Source organism: Gavialis gangeticus, unplaced genomic scaffold (genome assembly GCF_001723915.1).
Source record: "Gavialis gangeticus isolate Ggan-Ray unplaced genomic scaffold, GavGan_comp1, whole genome shotgun sequence".
NCBI classification, from domain to species: domain Eukaryota; kingdom Metazoa; phylum Chordata; order Crocodylia; family Gavialidae; genus Gavialis; species Gavialis gangeticus.
The window spans coordinates 29,089,003-29,102,982 of record NW_017729031.1 but is presented as its reverse complement, the minus strand read 5'-3'; the positions used below and the strand labels follow the sequence as shown (position 1 = coordinate 29,102,982).

General features: G+C 42.5%; 1 protein-coding gene across 2 annotated transcripts in view; it reads right to left on the bottom strand.

The window, feature by feature from the left end:
- OSBPL11 (oxysterol binding protein like 11) overlaps positions 1-13,980 on the bottom strand; it is a 102,374-nt gene that overhangs the window by 41,012 nt on the left and 47,382 nt on the right. For both annotated transcript variants that reach the window (XM_019522554.1, XM_019522553.1), the window contains exons 3-6: positions 12,294-12,362; positions 9,045-9,220; positions 7,530-7,609; positions 5,849-6,031 (exon numbers count right to left, since the gene is read on the bottom strand). In XM_019522554.1, the coding sequence (XP_019378099.1) occupies positions 5,849-6,031; positions 7,530-7,609; positions 9,045-9,220; positions 12,294-12,355 (501 nt within the window). In that variant the 5' untranslated portion in view covers positions 12,356-12,362. The remainder of the gene's footprint in view (positions 1-5,848; positions 6,032-7,529; positions 7,610-9,044; positions 9,221-12,293; positions 12,363-13,980) is intronic.

Genomic DNA, 13,980 nt, shown 5'->3' with positions numbered 1-13,980 from the left:
CTCAGGGGGCAGGGGGAACTCTGATTTTTCATGATAAAAAGCCCAAAATCAAATACCAAAATGTACAGATATTTAGAATTTATTTGATTATAGTACTTGAAGCACTGGTAGGCTTCCAAATTGCTTTAAAATTATACATACATCAATAAAATGTGTTCAATTGATATATCTACATATATCCAAAACCCACAAAATCCACAATTAAAATGAAACACCATTATATAATATATCCGCTAGATAGGTAGGTAGAGTGGTGTTTCATTTTAATTGTGGTTTTTGGGGGGGGTTTAAATGAGAGAATCTGCAATTTTTAAACAGATAAAACCTGGATCCCTGGTGATCATCTAGTCTGATCTCTAGTATAACAAGGCCCAGGAGACTGCCCCAATTAATTTGTGGCTGTAGAAGGAGCATCCTTTTTAGAAAAACCCTGATTTTAATTAGAAAATTCCTGCCAAATGCTCAACCTATGATCAGCTGCTGGAATGTTAATTATGCTCACTGTTAAATATTTGCACGTGATTTCTTATCTGAATTTGTCTAGCTTCAACACTGAACCTCTTTGAGCTTTGCTGACCTTTTCCTGCTACACTGATGAGCTGGTTATCAAATGTCTGTTCCTCATATAGATATTCACAGCCTGATCAAGTCTCCCATGAACCTTCTGAGGGTGAATCTATACACAGTGTGTGAGTGGTGGGGTGTTGTGCCTTTGTCAAGGTGATAGCTCTGTCCCTCATTTTTAGTCCTCTACTAACCTGTCCCCAGGCCCTTCTGGCACCTAAGAAGCAAATTTTCTTCAGACATCAGCATGTTGGGTGTTGGTCCTCCAGTCAGTAGTGGCCGGAGGAATTAGGGGAGGGCAGACAGGGAACAATTAGGGGAGGGCAGACAGGACAACCGCCCGGGACCCCACGCTTTATAAAAATTAATTACACTGAATATTTGTATTATCAGTGTTGTATTAAAATATTTTCACTGCAGTTTCATGGATACAGCACAGTGAAATTGAAATAAAAATGTCCAACTTGCTTATAGGTCAAAATTAAGCCTCTAAGGGGCCCGGAATGACTCTTGCCCAGGACCCCAACAACCCCAAGGCCACTACTCCTACAGCCCATACTAGCCAGTTCTCATGCTCCCTCCACTCCCAAACCAATAATCCCCAAGGAGACTAAAGAACTGGCTGGAAAAGTATCCAGGATGACAAACCCCTGCCCATCTTTGCTAACTGCCACATCTACAGCTCCCAACACACCTTCCAGAGCCCTTTGTTTTCTGTAAACTCATCCTCCCCCCCCCCAATCTACAATGTTTTAGTTTAAAAATGTCTCTCCCCTCTAAACAGAGGCTTTTTATTTCAATACTAGACACTCCTTTTGCTTTCTGTAACTTAGAAAAAATGTTTAAATAAATCTAACCTGGTGCTTTATCTATACTGACCTGTAAATTCCTGATTCAAGTGTCACAGCGACACATGCCTGCATCTGATGTAAACAGATGCTATAAAAAGCTATAGGCCTACCAGGTCCCTCAAAATCACCTTTTGCATCCTACCTCCCTGTCTTTCCTTCCTTCCTGCCTGATCTGTTCATGAAATTACATTCTCAGCTTCTTAGTCCTTTCCAGTCAGAGGGGACAGAGTAACTTCCATGCTACAAACTTCCATCACATGAAGAAGTTTAGTTAACAGCAGTGTTAAAATATCCCTGCTGACAAAAAGATAAGGTGTCACACTCTCTCTTTGAAGCATACCTGGAATCCACTAAATGAACTTCCTGACTTGCAAACATGCTCAAAACAATACAACATTTGCAGCTAGAGATTGGACTGAACCAACCAATACCCACTGGCCCTGTGAATTCAGGCTGGCCTGCCATGCTGTGCAATAGCGCAGCTCCACAGAGGCTTGCAGGCTGAGTGGGGATGTGGGACGGCAACAGCATGTGGCGCTATGGCAGGCACAAGCCGTATGGAGAGGGGAAAGCAAGGGGAAGCTTTCATTTGCAGAAGTGATGTGCACCTGAAGATGACCTCTGCTCAGGTGTCCCATCAGCTGTTTAGCACAAGATCAACTCCAGTCCTGTTTCCCTTTCCCTAGCACCACTTGCATTCCTGAGCCAAACATGTCCAAACCCCAAGCCACCTACCTGCGGTGATAAGGGACCGACCCAAATCGAGGAGGCAGGTGGCCGATTTTGTGGGCAGATCATGGGGTGGCCACCTTTTTCACAGGCTTATTGCAGCAGCACCAGCCCCCATGCCTCTGATTGGCAAAGTGGCCCCGGCTCTCTCTGCTGATTGGCTGAGGGCTGCCTAGCACATGGCCCCACATCTTGCCACACTGGTAGAGAGGAGACTGCTCTCAGCCAGTCAGGAGCAAAGCATGAGGGCAGCTGCCATCACAGCAGCTCCCCTTTGTGCCGGCAGCCCCTCGATTACCAACACTGAATCCACTAAATGGTTCTCTTTCATTTAGTAGATCCCTGCAGGCTGTGTGGCTAGGCCACAGGGCCAGGAGGACTGCTGGCTGTCACTGGGGAGCTAGAATTTTATTTTAAGTACATTTTTTTCCCCCATGGATTTCATAGACATTGCCTGATTTCATGGACAATGCATAATTTCGCAATTTCTGCAAAAACTGTGAAATCACAAATTGAGTAGGTTTCCTAGCTACGGCTACACTTGTGGCATGTGGAAGTAGGATGAGGTAGAACCAGTAAGTGAGGATAATGTGGGAGGCATGAAAGAAGAGGGGGACTAGGGGAGGCATGGGTGGGGGGGGCTCATAACTTGAACATGCGATGTCAATAATCGTTTATGTTGATGTGTACTGGAAAGCCTGGGAAATTTCCACGCTATGTCATCTGAAACCTGACAACTAAAAGCTGTCCATTAGCATTTCCTATCCACCTCGTCCCTAGGTACACCATGATTCACCTCTACCCCAGACTCGGATCACTTGCCTGACTACCCAGCCACTGCTATATGTAGCCACACTCAAAATACACGGTCTTCAGTGAGCTTCCCACTTTGTCGCCAACAGATAACGTGCCATAATACAACGAAATTCTTTGTGGGTGCACTCAGATGCACCTTAATCCTTACTTCAGGCAACCCAAATACCCATTTTTTGAACTTTTCTCCACCTTGAGGTTCCTTGTCAGAAACAGACTATTAAAAAGAACGGTATAAAAGTATCTCGCAAGCTCCGTCTGCCTCCCTGACTGAGACTGTGTTTAGCAGGAGGAGTGGGAGAACAAGACACTGCTACCTTTCCAAATGTCCTCCATCACCATAAATGCCCCCAGCACGCCTAGACACACCCTCAGCCTCACTGCTGGCAATCCAAAATGGATAAACCAACTGTTTGTCAAACAGCCTCCTCTGGTGAATTATTATGGATAAACTAGTGAAAGCAGCTGCTTTGGAAACTGAGCTGGTAACTTTGCTCCAGAGATATCTTCTACAACTCACTGCTACATTATGAGATGGCAAGAAGAAGGAGATACTGGTATCTTAGGTTTCCTTTCAGGTGACCAAGTTCTGGCTTCAGATGCACATGAATTAAAAAAAAAGTGGACATTATACCTTTCTATCCATGGCAAAATTAAGACATCTAAAAATCTAAACGCTTACCCTTACCTGAAGGAGAATGACAGCTACGTTTAAACCTACTCTAACTAAACAAGATTTTGAAGTTGAAACAATAAATAAATGATTTTCTCTTTTCTTATAAGGACTTGAAAGGCCACTACAAAAATATTCTGTAAACTATACTATTCTTGCTTCCTATTAGAAAGCAAAACAGGCAGATTGCTATCCATTTATGAACCAGAACTATCTTCCGAGTTAGAACCTTCTAGCTGCATACTATACTCCCAGCTTTCATTACTCATGTTTCATGATACTTACATGAACTTCTGTTAGCAATGAAACGAAACACAAGGCCTTAAAGGGACAAAATCCTCCGGTTTTCACCATTGTCTCTAAAGCAAAATGGTACTTACAGAAGTCAGTCTCCCTCTGTTGCTGTTCATAAAGAAAAAGGGAATTTACCCTCCAGTAATACTGATTATATCAAGATATGCAATGAAAGAAGAAAAGAAATTAACAGAAGGTGAGAGCCTTATCTATTATCCAGAAGCAAAAACACTGTGGACTGAACATTCTGCAGACTGTCCAGGTACAGAAAAGTCTTTTTCATCCAAAAGAACTGGAAAAAGAGATACACCTGCACTTAAGCAATACAACTTGTGGTGTTTTTCAGACTAAAAAAGTTCTCTTGACCTGGTCCGCTTTGTGAATTGCTGCTAGTTTCTTTGTGTCAAACCATGTTTGACAAGGAAGCTTTCTGTAAAATCCATATCCATAATATCTGCTTTCAAGATTAAATTACCCTCTGAGCATATTATATATATATTTTTAAGTGCTCATCTTCAAATTAGTCCCCCAACACCTCAGATCACGTTCCATTACTTGGACAGGACACATTCTTGCCACAGTGTGTTGACTGTCAAGGCGCTTATGGAAATCTCCAATGCAGAAGTCTGATTCTTTGCTGTTGTGAAATGTTTTATTTCAGTGTACTAAAACCCAACCTTGTTATTCACTTCCTTTTTATAAACTCCCTTCTACTGCAAGGCTACAGTGATTTCACAGTAAAAAAAAAGGGGAAAGAGAGACCATTAATTTTTGCTCAAAATGGATTTCCCAGTATGTCAGATTTTGTGCATCTATCCTTTGTTGGACTGGGCTGATCACATCACTGGCCTAAAGCTATTAATCCTGATAATGGTAACAACAGTCTTTGACTCTGCTAAGACAAGTGTCCATTCTGTAGATATATGGTGTACATGGTGGGGCCCAATATTTTTGCACGCATGCTGCACTGATTCCTTTCCCCTATCCATTCTGCTGCTCAGCTTTCTGCTCCCTGTCCTGTGCTCCTGTCTGATCCAGCGTTCTGCTTTCTGCACTCTCTACCACTCTGCTACCTGCCCCCTCCGTAATCTGCCACACGCCCCACACACAGGCTGCCTGCACCACTTTGGCAAACCCTGCAGCATGGGTGCCATTGCTTGCATACATGATATGTGTTGCAAACGTTCAAATTTAATCAATTCTTTATAGTGCCTACGTGGATGGGAGCATAAAAACAGTGGTTGCTGTGCACATTTTCCACAAGTATACTGACACAACAAAAGGAATTCAGTGGAATCATGCTTTTGCACTGCACTTTATTTGAATTTACTCAGTGCTTTGATGATTTTGGTCAGAGATTTCTTGTGTAAGTATACTGTTAGTGAAATCTGCAGATATAAAGCATAATAAATTTCTCCTCTATCACAAGAAGCTTGAGTCAAGAGTTGACTCTTTTTAGGTGTAAAGAGTTAAGGCAACTCTTTTGAAAATAAGCAACTCTAGGGTTTAAGAGGAAATATGGTATGACACATATTTTACCTATAATGCTAGGATTTACCAGGAGTTTTATACAAATATCCTGGTGTTTAAGATAAGTTACAGAGAGCACTGAGGGTGGGAAGGGTGGAAATCACTCGTCTCCCTATCCTCAATGTAAATAATAAATCCAAAATGTATAAACAAACTTGCATGCCAAAGCACTTTTACAAAACACACAGAAGATATACTCCAATCACCATTAAAATACTGACTTTTCTAGGTTGGGAGCATATGAAGCTCCTTAACTTCACACAGCAAGACAACAATAAACTATGAGTATTACAGACAATTAAGACTATCAGATTTAAAATTTGTGTAATTTAAAGTCAGATCAGTGAAAAGATCATTCTTATCTTTCCAATATTTACAAATACTTCATACCAACCTCTCTAACGTCCACTAGGTGGTCTGGTTGCATAATAAGAACTCTTTTTCCTGTTGGCAATTTGTGATGTCCAACATTAAAAAAAGAAGCTGCATTTTGGCTGGGTCTTCTCTGAGCACCAGGAGAGTTGCCACTTCCTTGGGATGCAAGGGAGAAGCTGCGAGATTTCAGAGGAGGATTGTTCTAGTGAATAAACATATTAAAGATGGTGAGAATTAATTCCTAATACCCAACAGATACTTTTATTAGACATCTATATTAGAACAGAACCCCCTCCCCCGCAAAAAAACTCCCCCAAGAATTAAAGGATGAGAAGGTTTGATTTTGTGGTACTTACTGATGATTACCTGGCTATGCTGCCTACTACAGTGAACCTTTGTTTAAATCAGGAAGAGAAATTAAACAATACTTAATGCTTTATACCACCTGTGGGCATATCTTTGACTCCTCTTTTTTATACAATCAAAAAAGGTTGTAATTCTAGACTGGTTTCAGCTCTGACATGCAATTAATCTCCCAGCTGATTTGGAGGAGACCACACATGACACTTAAATAGAAAAGAAATTTATTTACAAGTATTCAAAAGAAAGCAAAATATTTAGAGGCTCTTGATAAGGAGGTTAGAGCTAGTCACAAAAAATAGAAGCATGAATTTGAATTTTTCAGCTCTCCAGTTAAATGAGGTAGAAACCAGAGAGTAGATTTCTGTTAGATACAGTGAATGCTCAACCACCTCCCTGTTGAAAATGGAACTACCAGCCCATAAATGTCCCTAGCCTTTAACTCCTCCCAACAAGCAAAGAACAGGGACTTGAAACCAAATGTTTGGAAATATTTTTTTCTCCTTAGAATAAATCATGACAGACAAGCAAACAAGCATAAAACTACAGCTAGAAATCTGAACTGTATTTCAAAACTTTTTCCAAAGTTTTGACAGTAAAAATCCGTATGGAATACAACCTTACTTCCTCAGTCTTAAGTTTACTCAAGATAAAACTTACTGGACTCCTATGCTATATTTCCCATGCAACTATTGTGGAAGCCAATTAAGAAATTATTTCCAAAACTTAAAAATAAATAAATAAAATAATAAGAATTAAACACCTTGAGAAGAAGTTTTAAAAAAATAAAGTATATTCTTTTTAAAATGCATTAGAAATAAAATTAGAAAGAGGATTATTTGAATGCTTACTCTGAAGTCAGGACACTCAAAGTTGTCAGCTTAAAGCACTAAATACCCAATTGTATCCTAAATGTAGCTGTGAGCAAGTGGGTAGTTTCACCTGCCAGAAAATGGACGTGAAAAACCAGTGGTAGGCTTTTTAAGGACCTGGTCTTAGGGGTTACGTCATTACCCACAAAAATCAACTAGAACTTGCTAGCCTACAATTTCTGAGTTTTCAGCTACACCTGACTTCCATATGCTGCCTGGGAAGTCCTATGACTAGCTAGGACCAGTTGGCTTTTTATAGGCTGCAGTGTCGTCATCTTTTTGCCGTACCAAACACTTCAGGAGAAGAAGCAATTCTACTCATCTGCAGTCATATTTCTATCTTGATTGAATTTGTCTGGGTTGGAGAGTAAAGGTAAGTCTTCAATTACCCTTACCAACAACCCAAAGCTATTAAGAAAGTGGATAGTCTCATATGTTTTTACCCAATACATTAAAATTGTGCAGTACCTTCCCAATTGCTTCCGTGTGATGCTGCGTGCATATCTGGAGTCTGCTAACCCAATGCTGCCGTTCTTTTGCATCAGCGGCTAGTAATAAAAGCAAACCAAAACCGGTTATTTACAGGGGAAAAAAAAAAGCATGGGCAGCTTGATCTCCAAATAAAAGAAACATTTAATCCCTTAAAGTAATACAAAATTAACATTTTTATGCTATACTCTTTTTGACGTAAAAGAATAAAAAGCAAGTCAGCCACATCACAACTCTTCTAGAACAACTTGGATCGATGTCACACTTCTATGTTGACAGGCCAAAATTCTGAGGGGCAAGACAAAAAGAAAAACCAAGGTACCAAAGCTATTATTTGTACCGATACAAATATGTTCCAGTAACTACACTGCTCCCAAGAGGAGAGCTGCAAGATCTGGCCACAAATAACCTTAGTTATCCAGATGTTGGCACACCTGCACTTAAAGCTTTCATTGTTGTGAAAAAGTTTGCAAGTTTCAGTTTGAAGGGGAAACCCTCAGCTAATTAGGTAATAATTTAATGACTTGCTCAAAAAGAGGGAAAACATTATACCATATTTATTCTGCAGGGATTTCCAAGAAAAAACACTTGGTCTTGTATTTAAATGTACTTTTTTTTTTTAAAGCTAAGATCAAGTTCAGCAGAAAGTCATGAAGCTATTTGAAGGTAAGCTGTAATTAGGAGTGGTTCAGCAAAATGTATTTCAATTCTGGTATTTGTTGAGAGAAATATTAAACGTATATACATGTATATATACGTTTAACAATTCTCTCACTAAATACCAGGATAGAAATATATTTCACTGAACTGCTCCTAATTATAGTTTACCTTCAAATAGCTTCATGATCTTCTGCTGAACTTGATTTGTATTTAAAATGTACTACATGTATATAGTACAGAGATATATATGAGCGAGAATGCAACAGAGCATGCAAGAACGTGAGCCAATACCTTATCCCATCCTTACCACCTTTCAGGGGGAATGTGCAATCTCCTCCTTGATAAAACTATACAAGATGCAAAGTTATGTAGGACAGGATTTCTGAGAGCCGTTCTAATTAAAGCACCCCCTCCACCCCTGGAGCACATGTAAAGACACCCTTAGAGACTTATAACTGGTTCAGACAGACATAAGCTTTCATAGCCAATGGGCTACTTTTCCATATGCTACTCTGCCTGATTTGAGACTACATAGCTAACTACCTCTCTAGAGTTGATCAGGAACACTAAAATATAAACATGGAAGGACTCAGTCTCCAACGATAGATACTGTCTCTCCACTGCAAAGTAACTAAATCGCTGCAGGTTCCCAAGTGAAAAATTGTTAAGCCCAAACTGAGGGCAGAAAATGTATTGAGGGTGCGGCCTACAGAATTAATTATCTGTTATCCAACGCAAAGAGAGGCAGCCAAGCACAAAACTAGAACCACAAATGAAGAGCCAGGAGTGTCCTCTAGTTGGAAGAAAAATCCTGTCCAAGAATTTACACCCCACCTCTTAGCTTATACTGCTCTCCACTGGCAGCATTAACTGTGAAGGTATGACAGTCTTCATCGCTGGGTGAAATTACAGCTCCAGCTAGCTGTAAGGTACCTCTGGGCTTCTGATTTCTAGACTGCTCATTCACAAAATACTCCAGGAAGCCAACTTCATTGTTTAAAACAAAAAACCTGCAATTGTAACAAAAGTAAATTTATTAAAATTAAAAGTTCAAGTATTTTTAAAAATAAAAACAAATCCTCATCATTCAGTCAGGACTATCATCTGGAAATTGGTAAGCAAATCCCACAATCTTCTAGCACAGCCTCAAACATACTAAATATAACACTCAAAGCTGCACAAAATTAGCCTTATACAAAGTTTCCTTTCCTTTAAAGAAAGCTGCAACTATAGTACATGTGTGCTACTGTCCCTGTAAAAGTATACCTGCAAGATCTAGGAAGTCTTGGAAGATTTAGCACTGAGAAAATTTAGAATAAAGCAACAGTAGCACAATCATGGTGGCCTACTTTGATAGCAACATGATGTGTTAAGGGCTCAATCTTTCAGCCTTAAAGACTGCTGCAGGAATATATAGCTTGAGAAGTATCTAGGGATCTTTTAAGATGAAAGATGCTAAATGCAAAATATGAACCTTATGTCTCAGCCACTAACTCTACTACGTTCTGTTAAAGCTACTCTAGCTGCTGTTCTCACAGTCTCCAGACAGTAGCCTTAGCAGCTAGTCTACTAGTTCGCGTGGAAGAGAGAACTGACCATCGACATTCTGAAGTTTCCATTTACATTCCTTTGTCTCCCACTCTGCTTTTGATTAACACCTTAATCAATCCTACTCTCGCAAAAAAAAAATACTCCCAACATTAGTATAACACATTTATCTCCTATCTGCTAGGTTTAATTGGCATTAAGACTAGAAAGCAGAATCAAAGAGAAGTAGGACTGGAAGGAACCTCAGGAGATCATCTAATCCAATCCCCTCCTTGAGACAGAATCATCCCCAACTAAACCATCCCAGTCAAGTGCATCTAACCTGTTCCTGAAAACGTCCAAGGAGGGAGATTCTACAATTTCTCTAGAGAGACTCTTCAAAAGCTTAGCCACCCTCATAGTGAGAACACTCTTCCTAATACCTACCTTAGAGGTGTTCAAGAAGAGATCAGACAGACATCTGGCTGGGGTTACTTAACCCCAGCGCTCTTTCCTGCCTGGAGCAGGTCAGACCTGATGATCTACCAGGTCCCTTCCAACTCTAGAAAGCTATGAAACCTAATCTATAATAACAAACCTAAAAGTTTCCTTGCTGCAAGTTAAGAACATTGCTCCTTGTCCTGTCCCCTGTAGCCATGCAGAACGGTTGATCCCCATCCTCCATCTTTCAAGTATATGAAGACTATTATCAACTCCTCCCCTGCCTCAGTTTTCTCTTTTCCAGACTAAACAGGCCTACTTCTTCCACCCTTTTCTCATATGCCATGTTTCCACGGCCACTAATCATTTTTGTTCTCCATCTTCTTTGTTGCCTCTAAAACCTACAAAAAGTTTCACTGTTTAAATTGCTTCCCAAGGAAAAAAACCCCCCAAAAAACCCCAATTGCCTCAAAGCCTGCTCATACCAGGGATATACGTTTTCTGTTGCCCATGGGAAAACCGGGAAAAAAAGTGGATTTCCCCCTTTACCCAAGAAAAACACAGACTACTCATTAACAGAGAAAACCAAGGATTTTGCAGTTTTGCAACAAGCTCTCTGCAGGCTGGCTGATTTCCAGCCTGCAAGGGGCTGTGGGGGAGTGGGAGGAGGCAGATGGACAGGAGGCACCACATGCATGTATATGTGCCTGACTGCCAGGCAGCCTGGAGATCAGCTCCTGCAGGTAAGTCTCGTGGGGGCGGGGACAGGGATTGAGGCCCCCACAGGGAGGGAGGGAGAGAGAGAATGGGTTAGGCAGGGGCCGGTGCTGCTATCCAGCTGCAGGGGTGCATGCAGCTTGAGTCCTGGGCTGGAACGTACAGCTGCAGGGCCCTGGTGAGGAGTGGGACAGAGCTACAGGCAGCTCATCTGGGAGGGGAAGGGGGGCTGGCTCCCCACTACTGCATGCACTCCCAGGGGGACAGGGGGGACCTGTGCTCCCCAGATCTGCGCGTGTGGTGGGGGCAGGCATGAGCTGCCCACTGCGAGCTTGGGCTCCCTGCCCTGCTGCCCTCCCCAGGGGCCTCTCCACAGCCCAGGGGGTGCAACATCATCTTGCAAGGCAGAGTGGGGCTGTGGGGAAGCTGCTTGCTGCTGCTAGCCCTGCACTGCCCTGCTGAGGCACCCTCTTCACATGCAGCAGAGCAGCAGTGCAGGGTTGTGTCCCTTGCTGCTGCACGGGCAGAGGACACCTCACCAGGGAAACTCAGAGCTCACAGTGGCAAGCAGCTTCCCCATGTTGACCTCATCTCCCCTGAAGTGCTGGGTTGCATCTGCTGGGCCGCAGAGGCCCCAGAGGAGAGCAGTAGGGCAGGAAGCCTGAGCCCGTAGTGGACAGTCTGCACCCAGCCCTACCCCATGCAAAGATCTGGGCGGCATGGGTCCCCCCTGCCCCTCCAGGTGTGCACGTAGTGGTGGGAAGCTGCCCCTGCCCCAAACCCAAGCCTGCAGCAGGCAGGCAGCAGGGAGGGGGAGCCAGGCTCTGCACCCCACTTTTCTGCAGCAGATGCCTCCTCCTGTGGGCAGCAACCAGGGCTCAGGCACTGCTGCGGGGGCAGGCAGAGGGCTGCAGATCCAGGTCCCTGGTCCCACAGCCCTGGCAGCTGGGGGCCCCCTTCTGGCAGGGCTCAGAGGTGGGAGGGGAGAGTGAAGGGCACCAGCAGGGCTGTGGGGGCAGGGGCATGTGGGGCCTGGCCCTGCATTCTGTGAGCAAATAAGGCAAAGGGGAGCTTTGATTTTCCATGATAAAAAACCCCAAATCAAATACCAAAATGTATAGGTATTTAGAATTTATTATAGTGATTGAGGCACTGGTAGGCTTCCAAATTACCTTAAAATCGTAAATATATCAAGAAAACATAGTGTTCAACTGATATCTATCTATCTATCTATCTAGTGGCCTTTCATTTTCATCACGGATTTCAGGGTTTTTAAAATCAGAGAATTTGCAATTTTTTATTAGGAAAAACCAGGATCTCTGCTGATAACCAGTAATTTTGTTAAGCAAGTTTGTTTCTTTAAATAAATAAATAAATACAAATAAAAATCAGACTTACCGATATTGCCAGCCAGTGACAAGATTGGTGTATTTCATTAAATAACCATAAATATTTTCCATGTGATCACTGTTACAAAAACAAAAAACAATCAGAAGTGACCAAATGAGCAGATTATTGAGGTCCTTCATAAATCTATATTCAGTACTTGCTCAAATCTTTATTCTTAGAAAGGAAATTTACAATATTAAGTAAAACCACCAATAACTACTAATGAGTTTGTTGGTCTTGCATTTTTAAGGCTTATTTTAGAATAAAGCCATTGTAACCATGCTTATTTGACCACAGCTAAAGTTACAGAAAAATAGAATCATTTTCAACATCGCAGAAGTGATGAAAGACACACTGGTTCTGTACTAAATTAGCAGACACTTCTGGACAGATTTACCCTGTTTCAGTACTAAAATACAGCCCCTTCTCCCACCCCTGCCTTGACTTTTCTTTTTAAAAGCCTCTTACTCCTCTTCCTCGCCCACCCCCTGTAAAGGAATTCTTATTAAGGTAAAAAAATACATAGGAAATCTGTCACTGGGTATTACTGAGTAAATTAATAACTTGCTGTTTATTCTCAATTTCTAGAACCACTAAGCTACAAGTGACATATTACAAATACAGGAGATGCTCTTGAAAACACAGCCTGTAGTTTCTGATCATACCAAAATATTGAGAAGAACGAGGCAAATTATGTTATTTTAAACAATAACCTGGCACAAAAAATGAATAACTTCTCTTCCAGAGACCAAACCTCAGCACTTCAACCTCCCGCCAAAGACAGGAGAACCTGGAGCAGGCAGCACCATGGGACTCACCAGCACTGCACAGAGAGCTGCTACTTACATGCCTACTATAAATAAATCATCCTCAGAAATAAATCACTATGACTTTTATTGGCCAGAAACAAATCTTAAATCAACAGCTCAGAGACTGGTTTTATATTATTTTGTATTGCAGTAGTTCCTACAGACCTCTATGTATTAGGACACTACACCAGTCAATCTTTTTAGACTCAAAACAACCCCTCCATAACTTTTCTGAATTTCGTTGCATCCCATTTCCAAAAGGAATGCATTTATTATAGGGCGTAAAAAGCAAGCTGATCCACAATGTCAGTTGTAGTCATAGCCACAGAGACAGCCCCTGCTCCAGCCCGCTGTGAGTGGAGGGCAGCAGGCATCCAGATTTGACCATGGGATTCGAGAGATGGGGAAAACGGAATAGCTAAACTGGAGGCACCATTGGTGCGGCTGAGTTGCAGAGCTGCGGAAGTGAGGAAACATGGGCCATGTCACAGCCTTGGCTGGGCCCTCTGCTCCAAGGGGAACTCAAGGGGTTCCCCTGCTTCCCAAGGGCAAATGCCACCTGGTCCTTGCCTGCCAGGCAGCTCAGCTGGCACCTGAGGGCACAGCTCACGCAGTACACTGGGAAAAGTCAGGGGGCAATGCCCAGGTGGGGTAACTGGCATTGGAGTCATGCAGCTTTACCCAGCTGAGCTGGGCAGAGGCTGGGGCAGAGACGGTATATACAGTTCAACCTCCTGGAAACATGAGTCAAGCTTGTACCCTGGGCAGTGTTTCTCAAACCCAACAGGTGCTCTCAGCGCCTCCCCTTTCCCTCCCTCCCCCACACCAAGGGCTAACGTGTACTCTGCTTACTCCTGACCTAACCTTGGGCACTTATAGTAAAGCTT